This window comes from Vombatus ursinus, unplaced genomic scaffold (assembly GCF_900497805.2).
Source record: "Vombatus ursinus unplaced genomic scaffold, bare-nosed wombat genome assembly UNPS02014946.1, whole genome shotgun sequence".
NCBI lineage: Eukaryota > Metazoa > Chordata > Mammalia > Diprotodontia > Vombatidae > Vombatus > Vombatus ursinus.
Window position 1 is genome coordinate 2,091,185 of NW_020954724.1, and position 24,160 is coordinate 2,115,344.

The window sequence follows — 24,160 nt, forward strand, 5'->3', positions numbered from 1 at the left end:
CCTTGAATATGATGGAAACCAAAATGGATACTGTATTAGTTTTCAACAAACTGACAAGAGAAATATAATAGTTAACATCCATTTTCAATATAAATCTAAAGTAACACCTTAAAAAACCTTATTAAGCATCATAAAATTACCTAATCACATTCACAATCAGTTTGGCAAAATAACTATTTTCCTAGCTATTACTTTTCTAATTTTAATTACCACTCCTTTATATTTTCCCATGTTTTGTTTCATAATTCTAAAAATGTTACCTTTGGCTGGTACTTTTGTTAACACTGATTAGAATGCTTCAAAACCATTATATTTTGCAAATTTTCTAAATGAGAAAATTTCATCTTAAGGACCAATATAAAATTCCAAAGGAAAGGCACATTATAGACTACCAGAAAGCACTTTATATTTCTCTGAGACATATCAACATAAACACCTTAGAGAATATTTTCCAAATTATAGGGAAAAAATGTATTCCACATGGGCATAGTTTTTCATTTCTGCACAAAACACACACATTAATATGGTAGATCAAAGATAAACTAGGTAAAACTTTATTTTAAAGTGATCAATAGTCATATAAGATATTCAAATGAATTTTTAAAAAATCACAGCATTACCTGTTGTTTACATCTTGATCAAAATTAACAAATTAAATTTATACATCTGACAGAAAAAAATCTGTGAAGAAACATGAGCAACCTTGTTTCTGAAATGTTTCTACAAAGTGTTTGAGAGTATAAAACAACAGAAATGGTAGTTCTCAACTCTCTTCCAAAGGCGTGACTATACACATTGCTCAAAATAATACTCAACATCAGCTTTTCTGGAAAGTTAGCTTGCAAATGAAAAGGAGAAACCCAAATCCGCATACTGTAAATGTTGCTCTCTTCAAAAATCTGGTATTCCAGGTAGAATATGTTTCTATAGGCAGTACACGACAGGGATCATTTTTCTGGTCATTTTGCAACTAATATTTGATATGAGAAAAGAAACAGAAATTAGTGAACTAGAATATAGAAATATTTAAAAGAAGACATTTGATATTGAATACCTCAAGGGTGAGTACAGCTCATCTAACCCAAAGGCTTCCTTCAAAGGGTGCTGCTGTTTTTTACTTCATATTTGACTTAAAGTGGCATTATAGTAATAGATTCTTCCACGTGAATACAAATAACTAGGAAAGCTTAATCAAGGAAGACTTTGAATGAAGATAAATGCCTTTTAAAACATTCTAAATGACTTTCAATGAAAAAATGCATCAATATCATATTAGAGACAAATAATTTCATATATAAATGTATCAAAAGTTTCATTTGAAATTGGTTAGAAAACTGGTATGAGGCCTGAAAAAGTTACCTATTAGGAACGCTGACTATATCATCTTCCTTTTAAGTATCAATGATATACAGAACAATATACAATTATAAAATATTTCTACTGAAAATTTGTACTCTGAAATTTATCCAAGAGTTATTGAAATTAGATATTTAAACCCTGTTTTTAATTAAAAAACTTTAATGGCTGCTTTAACACCTCTTTGCAAAAAACTTATTTTGCCCAACTTTGACAGACTCCTTCAAACAAATTCCATGTTGAGGATCCCACTTTAACAAACAAAATATAAAATTAAAGATCTTTAAAAGATAAAAAATGTCCAGGCACTTTTATAGAGTGATATTTGCTTGAAACATCTTGTGCTGGACTGATGCTATAAATACTTTCAACTTAGCAGATATAACTACTTTTAAAATCTACAATGTAAATATTTAAGGAAAGGAGTCTGCAAAATTAATTTTAAGTTACAGTTGAATAAAGGACTTCAATGCCAATCTCATTAATATTATATTCTTTAGCTTAACTTCCACATGGCTTCATTCAGTAACAGATTCCTTTTTGACACTGATGCTCCATTTACTGAATCCTGGGATGGTCATTCCTTTTACTAACCAATTACTTAAAATGACCCTTTCTGACAAGAGCCTGTCATTGTGTTGGTTTGAAAATGAGCGATGTGGTGTTAACATCTAGCCTTGAACTCTCCCCTACCCTCTTTCTTTGTCCTCTGTACACTTATCTCTGATAACTCATACTTTCCTGAAAAAAAGTACTCACTACTCTTTTGCACTATAAAAGGAACAGTGCTTCAGTCCCCAAATCTTGTAGCCTTGTCACTCCCCCAAATCAAAATCTCATCATGACCACTTGTTTTGAGAAAGGCACAGATATGCTTCTAGGCAATGACCCAAGAGATTGGCTCTATAATTTACTTTAAATATTTTTGCCCCCCATGGTATCATATATATCCACAAAATATTTGCTCACTTCATGGACATAAATGTATTAATATCAGACTTTATGAAAAAAAATATAGGACTCTGACCAAACCAGGGGAAGCAGAAAATTTCTGAGACTAAGAATTTTAAAAAATGAATATTAAAGTCCCTGATTGTATTATAATTGCTGCGTTTTGGAATCTTAGTTCCTTAAGTAATGGTTCAAAATGTTTTCCATCTAGTAATCACATTCTCCTCACTCCAAAGTGTCAAAATCCTCCAAGGGGGGAAAAATCATCTTTCATTTGGAGGGTCTACTGCCAAATATATTAGGGACTCTATAATTTTGATCTTTTCATAGCCATTACTGGAAGCCAATGTTACAGACAAGGAAGTATGGAGTACATGAACTTAAAGAGATTTAAGAATCAAAAGATGGTGGTTATATACATATATGGTCTCTGAGGCCCCTTCCAGTTTTAGTTCTATGATATATATATATTTCATACTTCAAAAATGACCTTACTAATCAGGTGTTTAGTGGTTTACATGAACAGGTTCTACTAATCACTCTAAATTTCTTTTAGACCCTAAGCTTGAAAAATATAGCTTTAAAATAAATGCAACTCCAGAAAGAATTCTCTTTTGCTTCTCTGTACATGAAGTGGCTTGACTAGTTCTATAAATCTATATTATGGTGACATCAAGCTTAAGCTCTGTCCATGAATAACTGGAAGATATTTCCTTTCTTAAGGTGTTCCCTGCCTCCCCCCTCCTAGGAAAGTAAAGTTTTTGTATGGAATTTGTAGCATATGGATCTACTAGTCTTTTGTGTTTTTTTTTTTTTGAGAAGGGTTCTTTTGTACAAAATTTATTGGCATTTACTTATACGGAGAAGATATTACTATCCATGCCTCTGGAGTCCTACTCCCAAAATCTTTTTGAAGTACTGAGGTAAACTTTAGTTTTCAAAATCTATTGTCAGTGAAATGCTAGCTTTATCAGGATTTATCATGCTGGAAAGCTTTTAGTATGGTCTTGAGAGCAGATTAATATTTAATTTGGGGGATAGGTCTAGCTAAGTTTGGGGAAGCTCATTACCACTAGGCTGGTCACATGGTGATGATTCTTTGGCCTAAGGAACCCATCAAATTAAAGTACAATTTTAGAAATTAGAGAAAAATACAAAGTAGCCTCCAGTCTCATGTGGAACCTATTCTACTTCTGCTATGAAGATAACAAAGTGACAGTGAAGCAGACATTGAGTTCTACGAATCATGATTTCTGAACCTTTTATAGTCATTGACTGCTGGTACTATAAATGTGAAATATTTGTCTAATGAAAAAAGAGGACCTGAATCACATCAATTTTTAGATACTTGCTAATAATACCATCTAGTTCTCCAGGTTTTTTGTGAAGATAAAGTGAGATAACATATTTAAAATCCTTTGCGGACCTTAAAATGCTCTATAAATGCTAGCCATTATTAAGATTACTGCTATAAATGTAAACAAGAGGAAGTTAGAACTACTTGGAAAATAGTTCGTGATCCTCCAAAGACAAAAGTAAAAGAGTCAGTGTAATTGGTTTGATGATATTTCTAAAGGCAGCAAGAAGCATCATTTTATGGGACAGATAGCTGTATTACTCTGCAGTCCTCAAGATGAATATGAAACAGACAAACTTCGTCACCCCAAATCATCATGAAGAGAAGTAACTTACGGCAAAAAGTTTGTAGGTGATGAGGAGGTAGAGAAACTCTCTCTATATACTATATATGACAATCTAAATTAAACTGACGCATACTTTAATGCTTGGTGACTTCAATGCAAAAGTGAGCATAGGGAATGATAGTGAAAATTATGTTAGAAAATATGGTTCAGGAGACAGAAATGAGAGGCTAGAAGTTTGTAGAGACTATACAGTAGCCTCTCACCTCTACTCATGAATACTGTCTTCATAAATAAAGTAGGCACTGTGCATGAACATCAAATAATACCTCCCCCAAAATAAAATAATTGTATTCCAATACACAAGAAACGCCTGGTTACAGATATGGGACTCATTTTCACATCATCTGTCTATGCACAGTCCTATCCTGACCATGTTATATGCAAACAGCAATGTTAACATAAAATTAGAAAAATAATTAAAAATAAATGAATATGGTATTCAATTCAGGCAACTCCAACCTAACCTACTTAAAAAAAAATAAAAATCAACAGATATTACCATTTCCCAAAGAAATTTAAATGATATAAAGCAATTGCTCCAGCAAGGACATCAAAAGAGATTAGAACCCACTTCAATGTGACTTTCTTGCCAAGAGAAAGATGGAAGCCATGGGTAACACTGGTGTAGAATATAAACTTCTTTGTAAAATCTTATGGAGGATGGTGGAAGATAATGAGCAGAGTCATCTCATAAAACAGAAACAGTCAAAGGAAAAACAAGTTTATAGGAAGCTTGTTAAGAGACCCAAATAGCAGAATCAACTTGAATGCATTTAAGAATGAAATTAGAAGGGCAAGAAACTGATGAAAAATTAAAAATATCTGTGAGGATTTTTATAACAAACTCTTTACTAGCAATACAATGTGTCCATCATATTTGAACTCAACATAACAGGCTCAGATTTCAAGTATGAGGAAGGAGACATGACACTAGGGGAAAAAAAGATAAGATGGACAGCTAGATTAACAAATGTATAAGAAGAGATCTGTGGTAGAGGTGCTCCAAATAAGATTATGAGATCATTTCTCCAGATATAGGAAAGAAGCTTTAAAAATCCCAAAATAAACACTCCCTTCTAAATACCAATAAAGAGTGACCAAGTAAATATCAGTAACTATCAACCCATACGCCTAATTCCCCATCTCTGTAATACGTAAGAAGGTTCAGAGGACCAATTGATGATGGTGTGAGAAGAGAATGGGCAGGCTCTTGCAAACAATATTCCAAAGCTGAATATAACTTTACACTCATATGCCTGACAGAAAGGCAAAGTAAATATATGATTCTATTGTGCTCATTATTTGTTGACTATAAAAATGTATTTTACTTGGTAGAGCAAAATGCCACTTTACCAACAACAAAATGTCTCTCATACATGTTATATGTTGTTACTCCTTTCAAGTAATCTTGATAAAGTGGCATTTTGCTCTACTAAACTGAATCCTTTTTCATTGTTAACAAAGAATAAGCACAATAGAATCATGTATTCACTTCATTTCCATATCAATTGTTTTAGAGTAGCTCTGATGTTAAATATAAAATTCCTTGAAAGAAATAACAACAGAGGTAAATTTGATGACCACCTGTTTACCAAACATGGTATATAAATAGATAAATTCTCTCAAAGATGTCTACCCACTTCCACAAATGATATACAATTCAGAGTCCAAGTAAAAGAGGTTCTAGATGATGAGTTACACCAGATGTTCCAGTTTTTAGAGGACATTGTAATGAAGAGATCAAGCCCCAGAAAACTGCAGAGCCTTCTAAATGACATTATTCATCACTCAAAAAAAATCTGACATAATTATATAGAAAAAAACAAGTGCATGAATGACTATTTTCTAAACTACGATGGGTAAACAGATACACAACTCATAGTCCATCAGTACTCCTATCTTACACCAACACTGTGGTTATGAACTAGTCCCAGAATTGAATAGGAAGAAAAAGAGCTGTGTTGTGTTTGGAAAACTGTACAGTGCTTTGAATGACCTCAAGCTGCTCCCTGAAACAAAGGCCTATAACATCAAAATTCTTCCTGTGATGCTGTATGGCAGTCATGGAAGACCAATCTCAAAAGAATTCATGGTTAGGATCACCCAAAGGGCAAAGTGGAGGTAAATGGTGGGGATGAGAAGGATGAAACATTACTGTTGAGGAGTTGGGGGTAAATGGAAGTAAGTGGAATAAGGGATGCCCCTCAGAGAGATCTATGATTAGAAAATGAGGTGAACCAAAACCTATATATGCCTTTGCTATTCATAGAATATCAAAACATCTAGACAAAGTTTCCTTAAATAGTGGGTGGACAGTAGAGAATTTACAAGAGGACAAGAACAAGAGTCACAAAAAATGAGATGGTGTGAATGGATTTAAATCTTCACTAAAAGAGGAAGTAACCACATGAATGAGATGACATATTCAGTGAGATATTGCTATGCATTACTATCTTTCTCCCTAAGTTGCACTCTGGAGTTTCTCGACCAGGCTCCAGAAACGTCTCCATCCTGAATGCTTACTGCAGCTCTGAAATTCACACATTAGAAGTATCTTCATCCGTAGCCTTTTCCTCTGACTGGATGGATTCTCTCAAATACTACATCCAAGGAAGTTGCCGAGGACTCATTCCTTTCTAGAATCCACTCCGACTTTCTCTACTATGCCTCTGGTTTCTAACCTCTCCTTTATAGCTTCCTTATATGGGTTGAATTCCCCCATTAGAATGGAAGCTCCTTCAAGGCCGACTGTCTTTCTGCTTCACTCTGTATCTCCAGTGCTTAGCACAGTGCCTGGCACATAGTAACCATTTAATAAATGCTTTCTGACCGACTGATTTGGGTTGATTGCAAACTAGGAAATGATAAAGTAAAATGGTTTGGAGTTGTTGTGGACTAGTAAATATTTTAGGGCAATGAACTTTTTGAAAATTATATTAAAGATTATGTTAGATTATTTTTGTCTAAACTACATAAAATACAGGTATATTTTACTTTATAAAACAAACATGCTCCTAAAATGTGTATGTGTATCAAATTTATATAATAATCACTAAAAAATTGATAGTTTATCCTAGTAATGAGCTAAGGGAAAAATCCTTTAACGATAGATTATCATTTACTCAATTTGGTGTTTTCCAAGAAACAAAATTTCATATAACCCATTCTTTTTTTTTGTTTGTTTTTTTGATGAGGAAATCAAGTGACTTGCCCAGGGTCACACAGCTAGTAAGTGTCATGCGTCTAAGGCCAGATTTGAACTCAGGTCCTTTTAACTCCAAGGGTGGAGTTCCATCTGTGTCACCTACCTGCCCCCTACCCATTCTTCTTAAAGCCAAAAAAACCTCACATACTTGTATTCAGGACAATCTAATTTGTCATTTTACAATGTAAATACATACCTTCTGAATTAAGTCTTTTAGTTTACAGACTTCTTCACCCAGATCTTCAACATTACAAACCAAATTTTCACAAACTGATGTAAACCTTTGGGAGGATCCCCATTCTAGTACTATCTGTTAAGATGGCCAAAATGTATGTTTTAGAGAATGGAAAACAACTGCTGCCAACTATATACATATAAACACTTTTCTTAAAGTAAACAATACATATTATAGGAGTAAGGATAAGAACTAGACCTGTGATTTCACTGATATAGGGAATTCCCAGATGAAAACTCTATCAATACTGGCCAGTACCTTCTTTGTAACTTAATCTTAGAGAGCTGTCTAGTGTCAAACTCTGCAAAACACTGCTATTTGAATCAGACTAAAATGTAACTGGAAAATGTTTTACAAAATAAAAACATACAACAAAACATAGATAATGTTAATTTCTGTTTTTTTAAGCTGATACGTGGCATTTAGGAATCCAACATATTTGAGTTTGACATTATTGGTCTAGAACACTGAGAGGTTAGGTTACTAGTCCAGGGTCACAAAAACAATTGTTTTATTCTTAATGAACAGTGACAATGAAACTTAAAGTACAGAAAAATAAATTAACTTTTAAATACAGAATTAAAGTAGCCTTTAGATTTACTAGGTTCATATTATGTATGAGTATATAAAATACATTTATATGTAGATGCCCATTTTCATCAAATCATCCTATGAAAACAAAAACTAAGCTTCTCATACTAGAATCACAAATGATACAGAAATATTCTAGAGAAGCATTGACATTTTAAACTATAAACAAAAACTGATGAACCTAATGAGCAGACAAACTATAAGGTATCCATTGTCATAGGCTTCCACTAAATGGTTTCCTATTTTAAAATTGTGATCATTTCTATGTAGTTCTTTTTTTCAAAATTTCTCACGAAAGATTGTAACACTAAACACAATGTCTTGTTTCAACTTTCACTTGGACTTCATATTTTAAACAACTGAATTCTCAATCAGGTAAAAAAGTAGTTTTACTCATTAATCACTTTGTTCAAAATTTAATCTAGGTAATCATCTTTTAAAAAGTTGGAACATATGGGTATTTTAGGTTGGTTAGTAGGAACAAAACAAAATTTTTGCAGATTATTGAGCATGTATTTCATATAATTATGGGGATTTATATAATTTCACCAAATCACTGTTTTTTCATTTATAATTAAGTTATTTTAAATACTGTTGACCAGTTACTTTCATTTAATGATATCTTTTGCTGATTACCTTATGAGAATTTACTGGTAACTGGTTAATTATGTTCTGTACTGCAGTAGTTAAATGACCACATTGTTTGTTTAATTTCAGCAGGAAATTGAGGAACTCATCACCACTAAAAGGGAAAAGAAAACAAAATAAGAATTACTTGAACAACTAAGTTATTTGTTTGTCAGTTCAACAATTTGATTCAATACATTATAGCTGCCATAACGTACAGATCACTCCCTTGGGCTCTGTGGGAATAACAAATTGTAAGATCACTTCCTTCATGGAGCTTGCATATAATAAGGGAATACTGACATATGCAAAAATAACCATAATACAAAACAATAAATATGTTATTAAAGATACAAAATAAGAGAGGGTGAGATTATTACCTTATGGCAAGAGGGCTTCATGAAAAAGGTGACATTTGATTGGGCTTTCAAGGACCGGTTCAATTTGAACAGCTGGAGGTGGAAGGAGAGATTACAATCCAGGCACAGGGACAACACAAGCAAAGATGTGAGAACTGGAAAGTGGGAAGTGGGAATAGTGAACGCAGTTTAATTAGAGCCTAGAATATATAGGAGTTTTATTGGAGCCTAGAATATATAGAAGATATGTTATGAGATACAGCTGGAAGGGCAGGGTGGTACCACATGTAGGAACTAGAATGTCAGTAAGACATAGAATTTTATTTGGAAGACAGCAAGAATCATTCAAGAACTTTGGGCAAAGGAGTGATATGACAGATTTATAGAAAAGAAGATTAATCTAGCAGTGAAATCAGCAAGTTGCAATGAGAGCTTGTACTAGTGTAATAAAAGAGAACACAGAAAATAGATAATAGCAACACTGATGAAGTAGAATTGATAGTAATCACTTATATGGAAAAAGTGAGAGAAAAGGAAGACTCAGAGATAAGACAAAGAATTTAAACATAGGAGACTGAGTAATGGTAATGAAACATATATATGTGTGTATATATATATCTGAAAAATAAATAGTGAAAAATATATAGAAAGTGAAAAAGATTTTGGTAGAAAGATAAAAAAGTGAGTTATTGATATGCTGGATATGAAGTTATAGAGAGTCTTCAAGATGGAGCTATCAATGGGGCAGCTAGGTGGCGCAGTGGATAGAGCACCAGCCCTGAAGTCAGGAGGACCTGAGTTCAAATCCGGTCTCAGACCAAACACTTGACGCTTACTAGCTGTGTGACTCTGGGCAAGTCACTTAACCCCAATTGCCTTAAAAAAAAAAAAGATGGAGCTATCATGTAAGCAGTTGGAAAAAAGGGCCTGCATTTTGGGAGGTCAGGGTCAGATATACAGATACACAGGATTCTTATGTGCAGAGTTAAAGTTGAAGTCATGGAAGTGACTGAGGCTAAGGGATAAAAATAAAAAGAACTTGGAACCTTGGGGATTCTTATTTTAAGAGGAAATCCAGGCAATCCAGGCACAGGGAAGAAAAAGCCAACATAGGAGTCAGTAAAAGATCAGTTAAAGGACAACTGAGAGATTAATGTAGAAAGTCAAGGAAGGAGAGATTATCTAGGAAGAAGGGGTGGTCAGTAGCACCAAATATTACACAGAGGTCAATGAAGATGAAGGCTGAGGAAGGACTAAAGGACTTGGCTATACGCACGTTAACTGGTGAGCTCTAAAAGTAGTTTTAGCAGAACAGTGAGAATGGAAGACAGGTTATAGGGGTTAAGGAAATGAAACTATCAGGTATAAACTACTTTTTGTAAGTCTAGCCATGAATAGGAAAAGAAAGCAAGGTAGATACCTAGATATGACAGAAAGATCAAGGAGAGATTTCAGAAGATTGGGGATATCTGATAGTACTTAGTTATATTAGAAGGAGCCAGTGGTGAAAAAGTGACTGAACATGTACAAAAGAGAGTGAACAGAAGACTGATTGCTGGGGTAAAGTTATATGGGAGGTGGAAATGGGATAAAGAAAACAAAAAGAAGATATTGGCCTTGGTAAGGAGAAGAACTATTTTATTCCTCATGAGGAAAACAACAACAGGTAACAAAGTTTTAAGGAACAGAACAGGAAACCTAAGGAAACTCCTGTTGGAGGCATCAATCTTCTCAGTTTAGTAGTAAGCTAGGTCATTTGTTTCTTTTGGAGAGCGGAAGTCTAGAGAAACTGGGAGGCTTGAGAAAGGGGAAAAAGTCTGGAATAGTTTGCGCGAAGAATGAGCTGGGGAATTAACATAGCAGAGAATTGTACATACAGTATAAAAGTACAGAATGGCCTTGAGCAGCAGATAAGGTATAGCTAAGGTCTTATGGAACATAAATTTACAGTAGTTTAAAGTGTGATTTCATAACTTTTTTGGGGGAAGCTCAATGCCCTGGGGCAATAGGAAGAAGTAGACAATAGATGTCACTGAGGGGATACAGCTATTATCCACTGTATTCTAGCCAAACTAGTTCCCTGTACATGACGCATAACACTAAGGTTGCAAATAAGATTGACTGGGTAAATGGTGGCACTACTGACAGAAACAGTGAAGTTAGAAGTGGCATTATTTTGGGGAAAAGTTAATAAGTTTAAGTTTGGACATGGTAAAAATGAGTTACCAGAAGGATACACAGAAAGACCTGATTATAAAGGCAATCAAGAGATGGGTATGGAGATTGAGAAAAAAGGTCAGGCTGGAGATAAAAGATTTGGGAATCACTTTCAGAAAGTGACAGTTGAAGCTATAGGAATGAATGAAACTGCCAAAGGAGGGAGTGAACAGAGAAGGAATCATGGGGAACATTTACATTTAAGAAGCTGGGAAAGGTCACTGAAAGAGCCAGAGAAGCAATAGTTAGAGAGGTATAGTAGGAACAAGGAGAAAGTACTGGCAAATGAAGGAAAGAAAGAATTTGGTCACAAGAAATGAGTAGCCCATAAGTGTCAAAAATTCTTGCAAAAAAAATCAAGGAGGACAATGTGGAAATTATATAAACTGATGAGAGGACTGATGATTTTTGAGCAAAAAATTTCAGTAGTGCAGCGAGAAGAACAGAAACTAGATAATAATTCATAGCTAACATTTACAGCACTTGTTATGTGCCAGGCACTGTGTTAAACACTTTACAATTATTATCTTATTTGATTCTCACAATAACTCTTGGAGGTAGTTGCTATTATTATCCTCAATTTACAGATGAAGAAAGTGAGGCAAACAGAGGCTAAGTGACTTGCCCAGGGTCGGAGGCCAGTTTTTAATTCAGTTCTTCCTAACTCTAGGCCCTGTGCCACCTAGCTGCCCTAAATTCTAAGGGAAAGTAGGTTGTGTGAAAGGATAAGGAATACAATGCATTAGATCTGATAACATTTTCTTTTCCTTATGGTTAAGTAACTTGCCCAGGGTCACACAGCTAATGTCTGAGGCCACATTTGAACTCAGGTCTACTCCTGATTCCAGGGCCAGCGCTTTATCCACTGCACCACCTAGCTGTGCTGTCTCATTATATTTTCAAGAAATCTGTTAGTGAAAGAAAGCTGAAGTGATAATTGGACGTGGTAGAAGGACTGAGATAATGCCAGGCCTTGACTCTTTACTCCACATACTTAAACAGCCCATGAATCCTATCATTTTTGCTTCCACATCTGTTCCATTCTCACAACTGAAAACTCTATTTTGCTTTCATGTAAAAAGAGAGTGTGTGTATGTGTGTGTGTGTATGTGTGCACGCGCGTATGTCTATATGTGTATCACTTGATTCAAGTCTTAATCCAGAGCTTTACTGTGTGTGGTTTATAGTATGGAGGTAATGCTGGCTTCTTGAAGGTTATGTCAGCAGAGTGCAGTCAAGCAGTCAATAAATTATACAAATATACAAATTATTCATTAAGCACGTGCTTTGTGCCAGGTACTGTGCTAGACTGCAGAAACGACAAAATGGAACAGTCTCTGCCCTCAATGAGTTTATATTGTATGGAGACAATTTGTACCTATATAAGTATATACAAAGTAAATACAAAGTAGATTAGGGGAAGTTGCGAACTAGTTGCTGGGGATATTAAAAAAAAGGCTTCTTGTAGAGTGGAACTTGAGCTGAGTTTTGAAGTAAGTGATTTTACAAGGTAGAACAGAAGACAGAATACATTCCAGGTGTTGAGGACAGCCAGTGCACAAGCAAAGAGACAGGAGATTTATGTGGATCTTATGTGAGAATCATAAAGGTCATGTCAGACCACAGAAAATGGGAAGAAAGAATATTGACTAGAAATGCTGATTACAGATTGTAAAGGAGCTCTTTCAAAAGGCAAATGGGATTTTATAATTCATGCTAGAGGCAACAGAGAGTCACTACAGTTTACTGCGTAGAGGAATGAAATGGTCAAATTGAGGAAAACCACTTTGGCAGCTGTGTTGAGGATGGATTGGGAGTGACTTCAGACACAGTGGCAATTAAGATGATGAGACCCTAACCTGAGGTCATGGTTTATATAGTAGATGGAGTACTGCATTTGGAGTTAGAAAGACATAGGTTCAAATCGCATTGACACTGTGTAACAAAGGACAGATCACTTAATACTTCTAAACTGCAGGTTCCTCATCTGTTAAATGGAATAACTATATTAATAACAGCGAGCATTCATAAAGCACTTTAAAATCTGCAGAGCCATATAGTGTACCTACTTTACAGGGTTATTAAGTGGTTAATATGACATAATGTATGCAAGTGTTTTGTTAACTTTAAATAGTCATATAAATGTCAGTTATGATTATGAATATATTCATTATCATTGTCTTGTCTGATAAGGTTCACTAGAATGGCTCTGAGATATTATTTTACATTTATTATTTTTTATTTAATGCACAGGAAGATGAAGATAAAGTAACTGCTTTTTATAGTTGAAGAAAAGTAGACTCACAGATAATATCCTTGGAACACTGCTAGAAACAGAAAGCAAAGGAGTATGTACCTATCCTGTTCCATGATTCTTAAGTCCTGTGCAAGATTTCTATATTTGAAAGCTCTTATTCCTTGTAGCATGGAACATTTATTATAGTGACATCTATTTAAAAATTTTAAAGTTTCTATGAATGAATGAAAAAGCATTTATTAAACATTTACTATATGCCAAGCACTGTCCTAGGGATACAAATAGAAGATCAAGGTAGTTCCTGCTCTCATGGAGCTCACACTCTAATTGGGGAGACAACACATATTACAGTGTATAGCTGAGAGCAGACTGTGAGGCCCAGAGATCTGGAAAGGTATGATAGCAGTACTTAATCCTTAGGGCACAATGGCAGGGCAGATGGTAAAATCCAGTGGCTGTCCATTTTATTGGAAGAATTATACTTACTGAGTTCTACAAACAAATCCTGAAGACCAAGGCAATTGTTAATAGTTGCTGACCCAATGTTGGCCGAATTAATGTGGAAGTCAGTCACAGAGCGTATTCTATTCTTGAGTCTTGCCATTTCATAGGCTCCATCCAGAGGTAAACTACTGTTATATTTGACAAATCTGATGGGATGGACCCATTATCATTCTTTTTTACTGATCAATAAATCAATGTCTGCTTGCTCCAAACATATTTCTACAGCGTTACAATGTCTGTTCATGTATTGTTGCTCTAAGAACAAATCAATTCTCTTCTTTCTGTATTAATACCTCTATAGCTGTCTTATGTTCCACTGATATAGTACAGGTTTTGTTTTCAAAAGATACTTTCCAAATCTGTTGTAGTGTATTTAACATTTCTTAAAATGTGTATTAAGACTGCTATTACATAGGTATTGAACATTTTCTTCCATTCAGATTTGATTTCAAGATGCCAATCTCTTACTCTACTCAGCCACAGCCTTCAATCTTTTATATTTTTATGTCTCTTCCCTGGAAGAGAGAAAGGTATATGTAGGTATCACCTTCATCCATTTGTTCAATGTAACCTCCAGATTCAAACTTAAAGCCTTCAGTCTCTATTTTTCCTTGGTGTATGTTAAGAATTTTACACTTATTAAGTCCAAATGACATTCTGTTATCATTAGAGAAAGATTCCATGAGATGACAGAGCTGTTTACTTTCTTCAGTGTAGCCATTTCATTTGATGCCTTGAATGTACATAAGATGCTTTTCTTCAACTCTTTTTTGATTTAGAAGTCACTTAGTTCTATTTAGGAGAGGGATAATGGATTTAAGGCTAAAAAGAACCACAATAAGTTCAAACTATCTATATCCCTAAAATAATGGCAACTTTTATATGGACTATTCTTGACATTACTGTATTGGTTTTGAATTTTAAAGAGAGAACAGCTTCCCATGTACACACAAATTACTAAAATGTTTTCATTACACTTGAGTCTATTTTTACATATTTGTAGTATGTTAATAAATCACCAGAGAGCAGAACTGAGTGCTAGACTTTGCAATACTCAAAGGCAGTATAATATGTATTACAAAAATAAAATATGTACACATGTATATATATATATACACACATATACTGTATATACATGTATGTGAATAAATTTGCAGAGAAATTAGATTTTTAGATACTTTGATATAACTCCCCTGCCATTCATAATATTAATATTGCATAAGTTTTCTCTTTTTCATTTTATTCAACTTACATTTCTGTATCAGATATCAGACTTTCACTGTGTTGGCACATATTAAGCACACCACTGTTAGCTGGGTTGGTTCTCAGTCAGATAGGCCATCATTGCTCAATACTTCAAGCCGTTCTGCCCTGAAGGACTGAAAGAACTTACACTTGTCTGGCATAGTCTTTGATAACCTAGAGTCATTTCTACATCATGATGAAGCATAAGATGAAGACTTTAAGTGCAAAAGCATATAAAGAGATATAGATACATATATACATACACATACATACACAATACACACACGTGTATGTGTATACATGTGCTTATGTATGTATATATATACACACCACATAAACTTTTTTAAACCACTGAATTTTTAGCTGCTAATACTTTGTAGTTTTATACTGAATCACTGTACCTTTCTTCCCTTTATTAGAGTTCTAATACAGTCTAGAGTAGTTTGTCTCATTAATTAAGAATCTATTAATTTTCGTTGGGTCTGTTCTTCTCATTTATCCTTGTTTGGTACTGCCTTGTATATGCAGGGATCCTTTCTGTGCCTAACTGTCAAATCTATCAATCAACAAGCAACAATCACAAGCATTTATTAACCACCTATCAATGGATGCTCCAAGTACTGTGCTAAGTTTTGGGTATATAAAGACAAAACGAGAATCCCTGACTTTAAGGAGCTTGCATTTTACTGGGGGAAGCCAACACATACCCAAGCATATACAGAATGTAAAGAAAGCAAATATAAGGCAATCCTGGGAGTGAAGGCAATAGAAGCTGGGGCAGGGGCAGGAATCACAAAAGGCTTCAGGTAGAATATGGTTGATGAGATGAATTTTGAAAGAAACAAAGATTCTAAGAAGTGGATGTGAGGAGGGAAGGCATTCCAGGCATAGGAAATAGTTAGTATAAAGAGATGGAACTAAATATATTTTATAAATCTCTATGTGATAAACCAGGTCTTATCATTTTGAGGAAGAAAGTAAGCAACCTTCCAAATTGGGAAAGTTTTTTGTGTTTTTTTTTTAAATTTGAGTAACACTGATAGTACAATATTGAGTATTTTTCTTTGCAATACTTATGGATTTAGCATGAAATTAATATTAAATTATATTAGGATTCTACAGAAAATCTGATAGAATATTATAGTCATATATGTAAAATTTACAAAGCCAATGACACTTAAAAATAAGAAAATGTTTATCCCCATATACGTTGTAAGACCTCAAATAAAAGATGACTTTGACAGAATATATTTTGACATTTACACACACACACACACACACACACACACACAGAGTATACAAAAGTTATGTTGGAGTGGAATGGAGGTGATTTAAGTTCTCAAAGGCTATGCCAATGGAGCTCAAACTCTGACAAACTCTGAGTACAGTAATGGGCAAAAGATTATTTCTGTGTTCTAAAGACCAACCAAACCAACTATGAAAAAGGAAGAAAAATACCAGGAGATTTTTGAAGTTCTGGGAGCCAAGATGGTAGAAAATGCTGCAAGCAGCCAGAAAGAAACAATTTAATATCATGGAACCACAGTCAGGATTATGCAGGACCTTGTGGCTTCTACATTAAAAGACTGGAGGGCACAGAATATGATATTCCATAAGGCAAAGGAACTTGGACTATAACCAAGGATCAACTACCCAGTGAAATTGAGCATAATCTCTCAGAGGAGGAGGTGGACATCCAATGAAATAGAGGACTCCCAAACTTTCCTGATGAAAAGACCAGAGCTCAACAGAAAATTTGATCTTCAAATACAAGACTCAAGAGAGTCATAAAAAGGTAAACAGGAAAGAAAAAAACAACAACATGTTATTAATAAGGGCAAACTGTTTATATCCCTTCAAGGGAAGATGACACTTGTAACTCAACTGTATTGTTATTATGACATTTAAGAGGGGTATACATAGACAGAGGGCGTGGGTATACATTGACATTGATGTGATGATAAAAAAAAAATCCAAGTGGTGAAAAGGGATCATTCTGGCAGAAGAGGAAGGAAGGAGGCAGACAAGAGTAAATTACATCACATAAAAAGGCACAAAAACCTATTACAGTAGAGGGAAAGAAAGGAGGGAGATGAGCATTGTTTGAATCTTATCAGATTTGGCTCAAACAGGGAATAACATAATCAGTTAAGAATAGAAATTTAACTTACTCTATAGTAACTTAGGAGGGGAAAAGGGAAAGAAAAGGAAGGGGGTGGATAGAAGGGACAGAGGAAGTAGTAAGAGTAAAGGTGAAAAAAAAGGGAGAGAGCTGATAGAAAGGAATGCAGACTGAGGGAGGCAGTGGTCAAAAGCAAAATTCTAGTGAGGAGGGAAAGGGAGAAAGGAGAGCGAAGAGCATAAATGGGTAAAAATAGGATGGAGAGAAAGACACAGATAGTAATCATAGCTGTGAATGTGAATGGGATGGACTCTCCCATAAAATGGAAGTGGATAGCAGAATGGATTAAAAACCATAATCCTACAATATGTTGTTTATATACATATTGTATGTATGTAATTTGAAGCAGAGAGAAACACACAGAGTAAAAGTGAAAGGCTGGAACAGAATATATTATGCTTCAGCTGAAGTAAAAAAAAAAAAAAAAAGCAGGGGTAGCAATCCTGATCTCAAATAAAGCAAAAGCAAAAATAGATCTAATTAAAAGAGATAAAGAAGGAAACTAGACCCTACTAAAAGGTACCATGGACAATGAAGTAATATCATTACTAAACATATATGCATCAAGAGGTATAGCATCCAAATTCTTAGAGGAGAAGTTAAGGGAGTAATACACAACAAAACTATACTGGCAGGGGACCTCAATCTCCCCCTCTCAGAACTAGATAAATCTAACCACAAAATAAACAAGAAAGAAGTTAAGGAGGTGAAAAGAATTTTAGAAAAGTTAGATATGGTTGACCTCTGGAGAAAATTGAATAGGGAAAGAAAGTAATATACCCTTTTATCAGCAGTACAAGGAACCTACACAAAAACTGACCATGTATTAGGGCATAAAACCCTCACAATCCAATACAGAAAGGCAGAAATATTAAATGCATCCTTTTCAAATCATGATGCAGTAAAAACTACATGTAATAAAGGGTCATGGAAAGACAGACTAAAAATTAAGTGGAAACTAAATAATATAATCCTAAGGAATGAGTGGGTCAAACAACAAATCACAGAAACAATCAATAACTTCATCCAAGAGAATGACAATAATGACACAACATACCAAAACTTATGGGATGCAGTGAAAGCGGTTCTTAGGGAAAGTTTTATATCGCTAAATGTTTACACAAATAAAATAGAGACAAAAGGGACCAATGAATTGGGCATACAACTAAAAAAGCTAGAAAAAGAACAAAAATCCCCAATTAAATGCCAAATTAGAAATTCTGAAAACCAAAGGAGAGATTAATAGAATTGAAATTATGAAAACCGTTGAACTAATAAATAAAATTAAGAGCTGGTTTTATGAAAAAAAACAATAAAACAGATAAACCTTTGATTAAAAAAAAAAGAAAGAAGAAAACCAAATAACCAGCATCAAAAATGAAAAGGATAAGTTCGCCACTAATGAAGAGGAAATCAAAACAATAATTAGGAGTTGTTTTGCCCAACTGCATGCCCATAAATTTTACAATCTCAGTGAAATGGATAAATATTTACAAAAACATAAATTTCCCAGATTAACTGAAGAAGAAATAACATACCTAAATAATCCCATTTCAGAAAAAAAGAATTGAAAAAGCCATCAGTGAACTCCCTAAGAAAAAATCTCCAGGGCCAGATGGATTTACAAGTGAATTCTATCAAACATTTAAAGAACAAATAATTCCAATACTATTTAAACTATTTGGGAAAATAGATGAAGGAGTCCCATCAAATTCTTTTTATGATACAAATATGGTGCTGATACCTAAACTGGTTAGAGCCAAAACAGAGAAAGAAATTATAGACCAATTTCCCTAATGAATATAGATGCAAAAATTTTAAATAAAATACTAGCAAAAAGATTACAGAAACTTATCTCAAGGATAATAATGTATGTAGGATTTATACTAGGACCATGTCGGATTTATATTAGGAATGCAGGGCTGGTTCAATATTGGGAAAACTATCAGCATAACTAACTATATCAACAACAAAATTAACAGAAATCATATGATTATCTCAACAGATGCAGAAAAAGCTTTTGACAAAATACAACACCCATTCCGTTTAAAAACACTAGAGAGCATAAGCATAAATGGAATCTTCCTTAAAATAATAGGTAGTATCTATCTAAAACTATCAGCAAGCATTATATGTTAATGGGAATAAGCTAGAGGCATTTCCAATAAGATCAGGGTGAAACAAGGATGTCCATTATCACCACTGTTATTCAGTATTGTACTAGAAATGTTAGCATTAGCAATAAGAGAAGAAAAAGGAATTGAAGGAATTAGAATAGGCAAAGAAGAAATAACGCTATCACTCTTTACAGACGATATGATGGTATACTTAGAGAATCCTAGAGAATCAAGTAAAAATAATAATAATTGAAATAATAAACAAATTTAGCAAAGCTGCAGGATATAAAATAAACCCACATAAATCATTAGCATTTCTATATACTACTCACAAAGTCCAACAGCAAGAGACAGAAAGAGAAATTCCATTTAAAGTTACTGTAGATATTATAAAATACTTGAGATTCTACCTGCCAAAACAAACTCAGGAACTATATGAACAGAATTATAAAACATTTTTCACACAAACAAATTCAGATCTAAGTAAATGGAAAAATATCAGTTGCTCGTGGGTAGGCTGAGCTAATATAATAAAAATGACAATTCTACCCAAATTATTCAGTGCCATAAAAATCAAACTACCAAAAAACTATTTTATAGAACTTGATAAAACAATTACAAAATTGATCTGGAAGAACAAAAGGTCCAGAATATCAAGGCAATTAATGAAAAGAAATACAAGTGAAGGTGGCCTAGCTATACCAGATCTTAAATTGTATTATAAAGGAGCCATCATCAAAACTACTTGATACTGGCTAAGAAATAGAGTGGTGGATCAGTGGAGTAGGTTACGTACACAAGACACAACAGTCAATGACTATAGCAATCTACTATTTGATAAATCCAAAGACTCCAGCTTTTGGGATAAGAACTCACTATTTAACAAAAAATGCTCGGAAAACTGGAAAATAGTAAGGCAGAAACTAGGCATAGACCAACATCTTACACCCTATACCAAGATAAAGTCAAAACAGGTACATGATTTAGATATAGAGGCTGATATTATAAGCAAACTAGGAGAGCAAGGAATAGTTACCTATGAGATCTATGGAGAAGGGAAGAATTTATGACCAAACAAGAGATAGAGAACATTACAAAGTCCAAAGTGGATGATTTTGATTATATTAAATTGAAGTTTTTGTACAAACAAAGCCAATGCAATGAAGATTAGAAGCGAAGTAGAAAGCTGGGAAACAATTTTTACAGTCATTGTCTTTGATAAAGGCCTCATTTCTAAAATATAAAAAGAACTGAGTTGAATTTATAAGTATACAAGTCATTACCCAATTGATAAAGGATATGAACAGGCAGTTTTCAGAGGAAGAAATTAGCTATAGATAGTCATATGAAAAAATGCTCTAAATCACTATTGATTAGAGAAATGCAAATCAAAACAACTCTGAGGTACCATATCATACCAATCAGATTGGTTAACATGACAAAACAGGAAAATGATAAATGCTGGAGAAGATGTGGGAAAACTGGAACATTAATGCATTGTTGATGGAGTTGTGAACTGATCCAACCATTCTGGAAAGCAATTTGGAATTATGCCCAAAGGACTATGAAACTGTGCATATCCTTTGACCCAGCAATACCAGTTCTAGGTCTACATCCTAAAGAGGTCATAAAAACAGGAAAAGGACCCACATGTACAAAATTATTTATAGCAGCTCTTTGTGTGGTGGCAAATAACTGGAAATTGAAGGGATGTCCATCAATTGAGTAATGGCTGAACAAGTTGTGATATATGAATGTAATGGAATACTATTGTACTATGAGAAGCGATGAGCAGGTAGACTTCTGAAAAGCCTGGAAAGACTTATTTCAACTGATGCAAAATGAAATGAGCAGAACCAAGAGAACATTGTACACAGTAACAGCCACACTGAGTAATGACTAACTCTGATAGACTAGCTCTTTTTAACAATGCAAGTATGTAAGACAACTCCAACAGACTCATGATGAAAAATGTTATCCACATCCAGAGAAAGAACTTAGAAGTCTGAATGCAGATGGAAGCATACTAGTTGCTCTCCTTTTCTTTTGTTGTTTTGTGTTTCTTTTTTCTTGTGGTTCATCCCATTGGTTCTAATTCTTCTTTACATCATGACTAATGTGAAAAATATGCTTAATATGAATGTATAAGTAGAGCCTATATCAGATTGCATGCCGCTATGGGGAGGAGGGAGAAGAGAGATGGGAAGAAAACTTAAAACTCAAAATCTTATGGAAATGAATGTTGAAAACTAAAAATAAATACATTAATTATAAAAAATTAAATATATATACACATATACATATATAAATATATATATACACACAGATACATTATATATATATATAAAGAAAATATAGAAAACAAAGAAAAGAAAAATACCAGGAGATTGGCAACTAGAAGATAATTTTTTTGGGGGGGGATGAGTCACTGTAATTTCTAAAATGCATTATAGTATAAAACAGTTCTTTTTTTTTTCTTTTTTGGCAATTGGGGTTAAGCGACTTGCCCAGGGTCACACAGCTAGTAAGTGTCAAGTGTCTGGTCTGAGGCCAGATTTGAACTTACGTCCTCCTGACTTCAGGGCCAGTGCTCTATCCACTGCGCCATCTAGGTGCCCCACAATATAAAACAGTTTTAAGCCCTATCAGCTCACTTCTGAAGCAATTATGGAAGAAAACAGGGGCAAAATAATCACAAGGTTCTTAAGATGACATACCTATAAAGTAATTTAACTGCTGAACTTTCATTGTGCAATCTTTGTTCAATGACTATAAAAGGATAAAATACTCAAAGTAGTGAAGCATGTTCATACTGACATTTCCACTTATTTCCACTAAAAAAGATGTAAAGAATATGGAACTAAATGAAAAGACAACTCAAAGGTGTTCCTGAAAGAGGTGAATAAAGGAAATGTTGGAGTTGGTTTTGCCCTAGTACTGAAGGCAACAAGAGCAATAATATTTTATAGGATACTCTATCATCTCACCTTGCAAGACAAGAATATTATCAACAAAACAATGGAAACTTATGTGCCAACATCTTGCAGAAGATGAAGAAATAGAGAAATTCTATGAGTAAGTAAACAAAATCCTTTAAACTTAGTTAATGTCCTACTCAGTTACTTCAAAGTAAATGTTACTATAGAGAGAAAGGGTGAAAACTAAGTTGGAAAAAAGAGGTTCCAGATAAAGAAACATCAGTACGAAAGGCTTGAGACTACTCCAATGCATCATGAGTACTTTATCCACCTACAAATCACAATTCATGAAATTTGCTATATCTTAATGCAGGAAACAAGCAGTTACTGACAAAGCAATCATTTCAGGATCAGTTGGGAGCAGATACTTGAAAAGGTCAAAATCACAGATCTGTAGATTTAGAATTAGAGAAGACCTCAGAAATCATCTAGTCAATCCCCCTAATTTGACAAATGTACTAGGATCCAGAGAGCTGATCTAACTTCAAGGTCACATAGCTAGTAAATGATAGAGTTTTATATTTTATATAAAATAACATTTTTATTTAATATTTAAATAATATTTTATATGTTTTGTGTAAAATATATAAATAACAGAATTCCTCAGACTCCCAATTCAGCATTCTTTTCATTACATCATGTTTCTCAATATTAATAGAAGAAAGGATAAGGATGGGAAGCAGTGTGAAATTAGAGTGGCTAGAATCTTTTAAACAAGCTACTGAATATAAAAAAATGGTTAATAGCTCAAAGTAAAGATAATGTTTCTACCAACATTACTTACATAAGTTTTACCTGATTTACAATGAATCATCACACTTAGGAAGATAAAAGCCCAGAAACCACCTCTGCTAGCAAAAACTAGATTTCCTTACCAAAGGTAACACTAATTTAGGTAAGTTTATTTAGGAAATGTTACAAGAGGACCAAAGGTATAGAAGAAATATTGATAGGCCAAGAGAAACATTGCCCCACCAACAAAGCAACTGTGGGAAAAATTAGTCTATTTATCAGAGATTATCATAAGACCCTGGCTAAGCCAGATCATCTTGAGAACATTTGTACACAGAACTGGAAAGGTGGTGACAAACATAGGTAAAATGAAAAAAAAAATCGTACCAATATGGCCTATTCTTATCAGTGACAAAAAAGTAAGACCACATTTGGATTCCAAAACCTCTATACCCAATATACTATGTGATGAAATACCACTATACTTACGAAGATAAAGTTGGGATGAACAGCTGGGCCTTCCAAACACATATGGAAGAAATCTGTGTTGGAAATGACATAGTATCAAAGGCCTTCAGTGATTGATTTTTTGAGAAATTTCAAAGAGGGAAAGGCCCCAAAAGAATGGAAAAGATCACTGACAGTACTTAAAAAAATATGACCAAGAAAAAATAGCAACTACTGATCCAAAGGGTTTCCTCATGCAGGCAGCAAGGGTATCATTGATAAAAATGTGAAATGGGAAACTGGCAAGCTTTGGCAGATTATTTTTTACAACACTACATTTTAAAAGTTGCAAAATACTGCTGTATCTATTGTTGGCTGATAGCAGAACCAATGCAGCTTTAAGGGCTCATCTCAAACAAGTCTTTCATACACATGTTAAAATCCCATAAGGTTC

General features: G+C 34.1%; 1 protein-coding gene across 1 annotated transcript in view; it reads right to left on the reverse strand.

The window, feature by feature from the left end:
* Positions 1-817: 817 nt before the first annotated feature.
* ASZ1 (ankyrin repeat, SAM and basic leucine zipper domain containing 1) overlaps positions 818-24,160 on the reverse strand; it is a 96,772-nt gene continuing 73,429 nt past the window's right edge. The window contains exons 11-13 of the mRNA XM_027844995.1: positions 8,678-8,783; positions 7,412-7,525; positions 818-970 (exon numbers count right to left, since the gene is read on the reverse strand). Of these exons, the coding sequence (XP_027700796.1) occupies positions 818-970; positions 7,412-7,525; positions 8,678-8,783 (373 nt within the window). The remainder of the gene's footprint in view (positions 971-7,411; positions 7,526-8,677; positions 8,784-24,160) is intronic.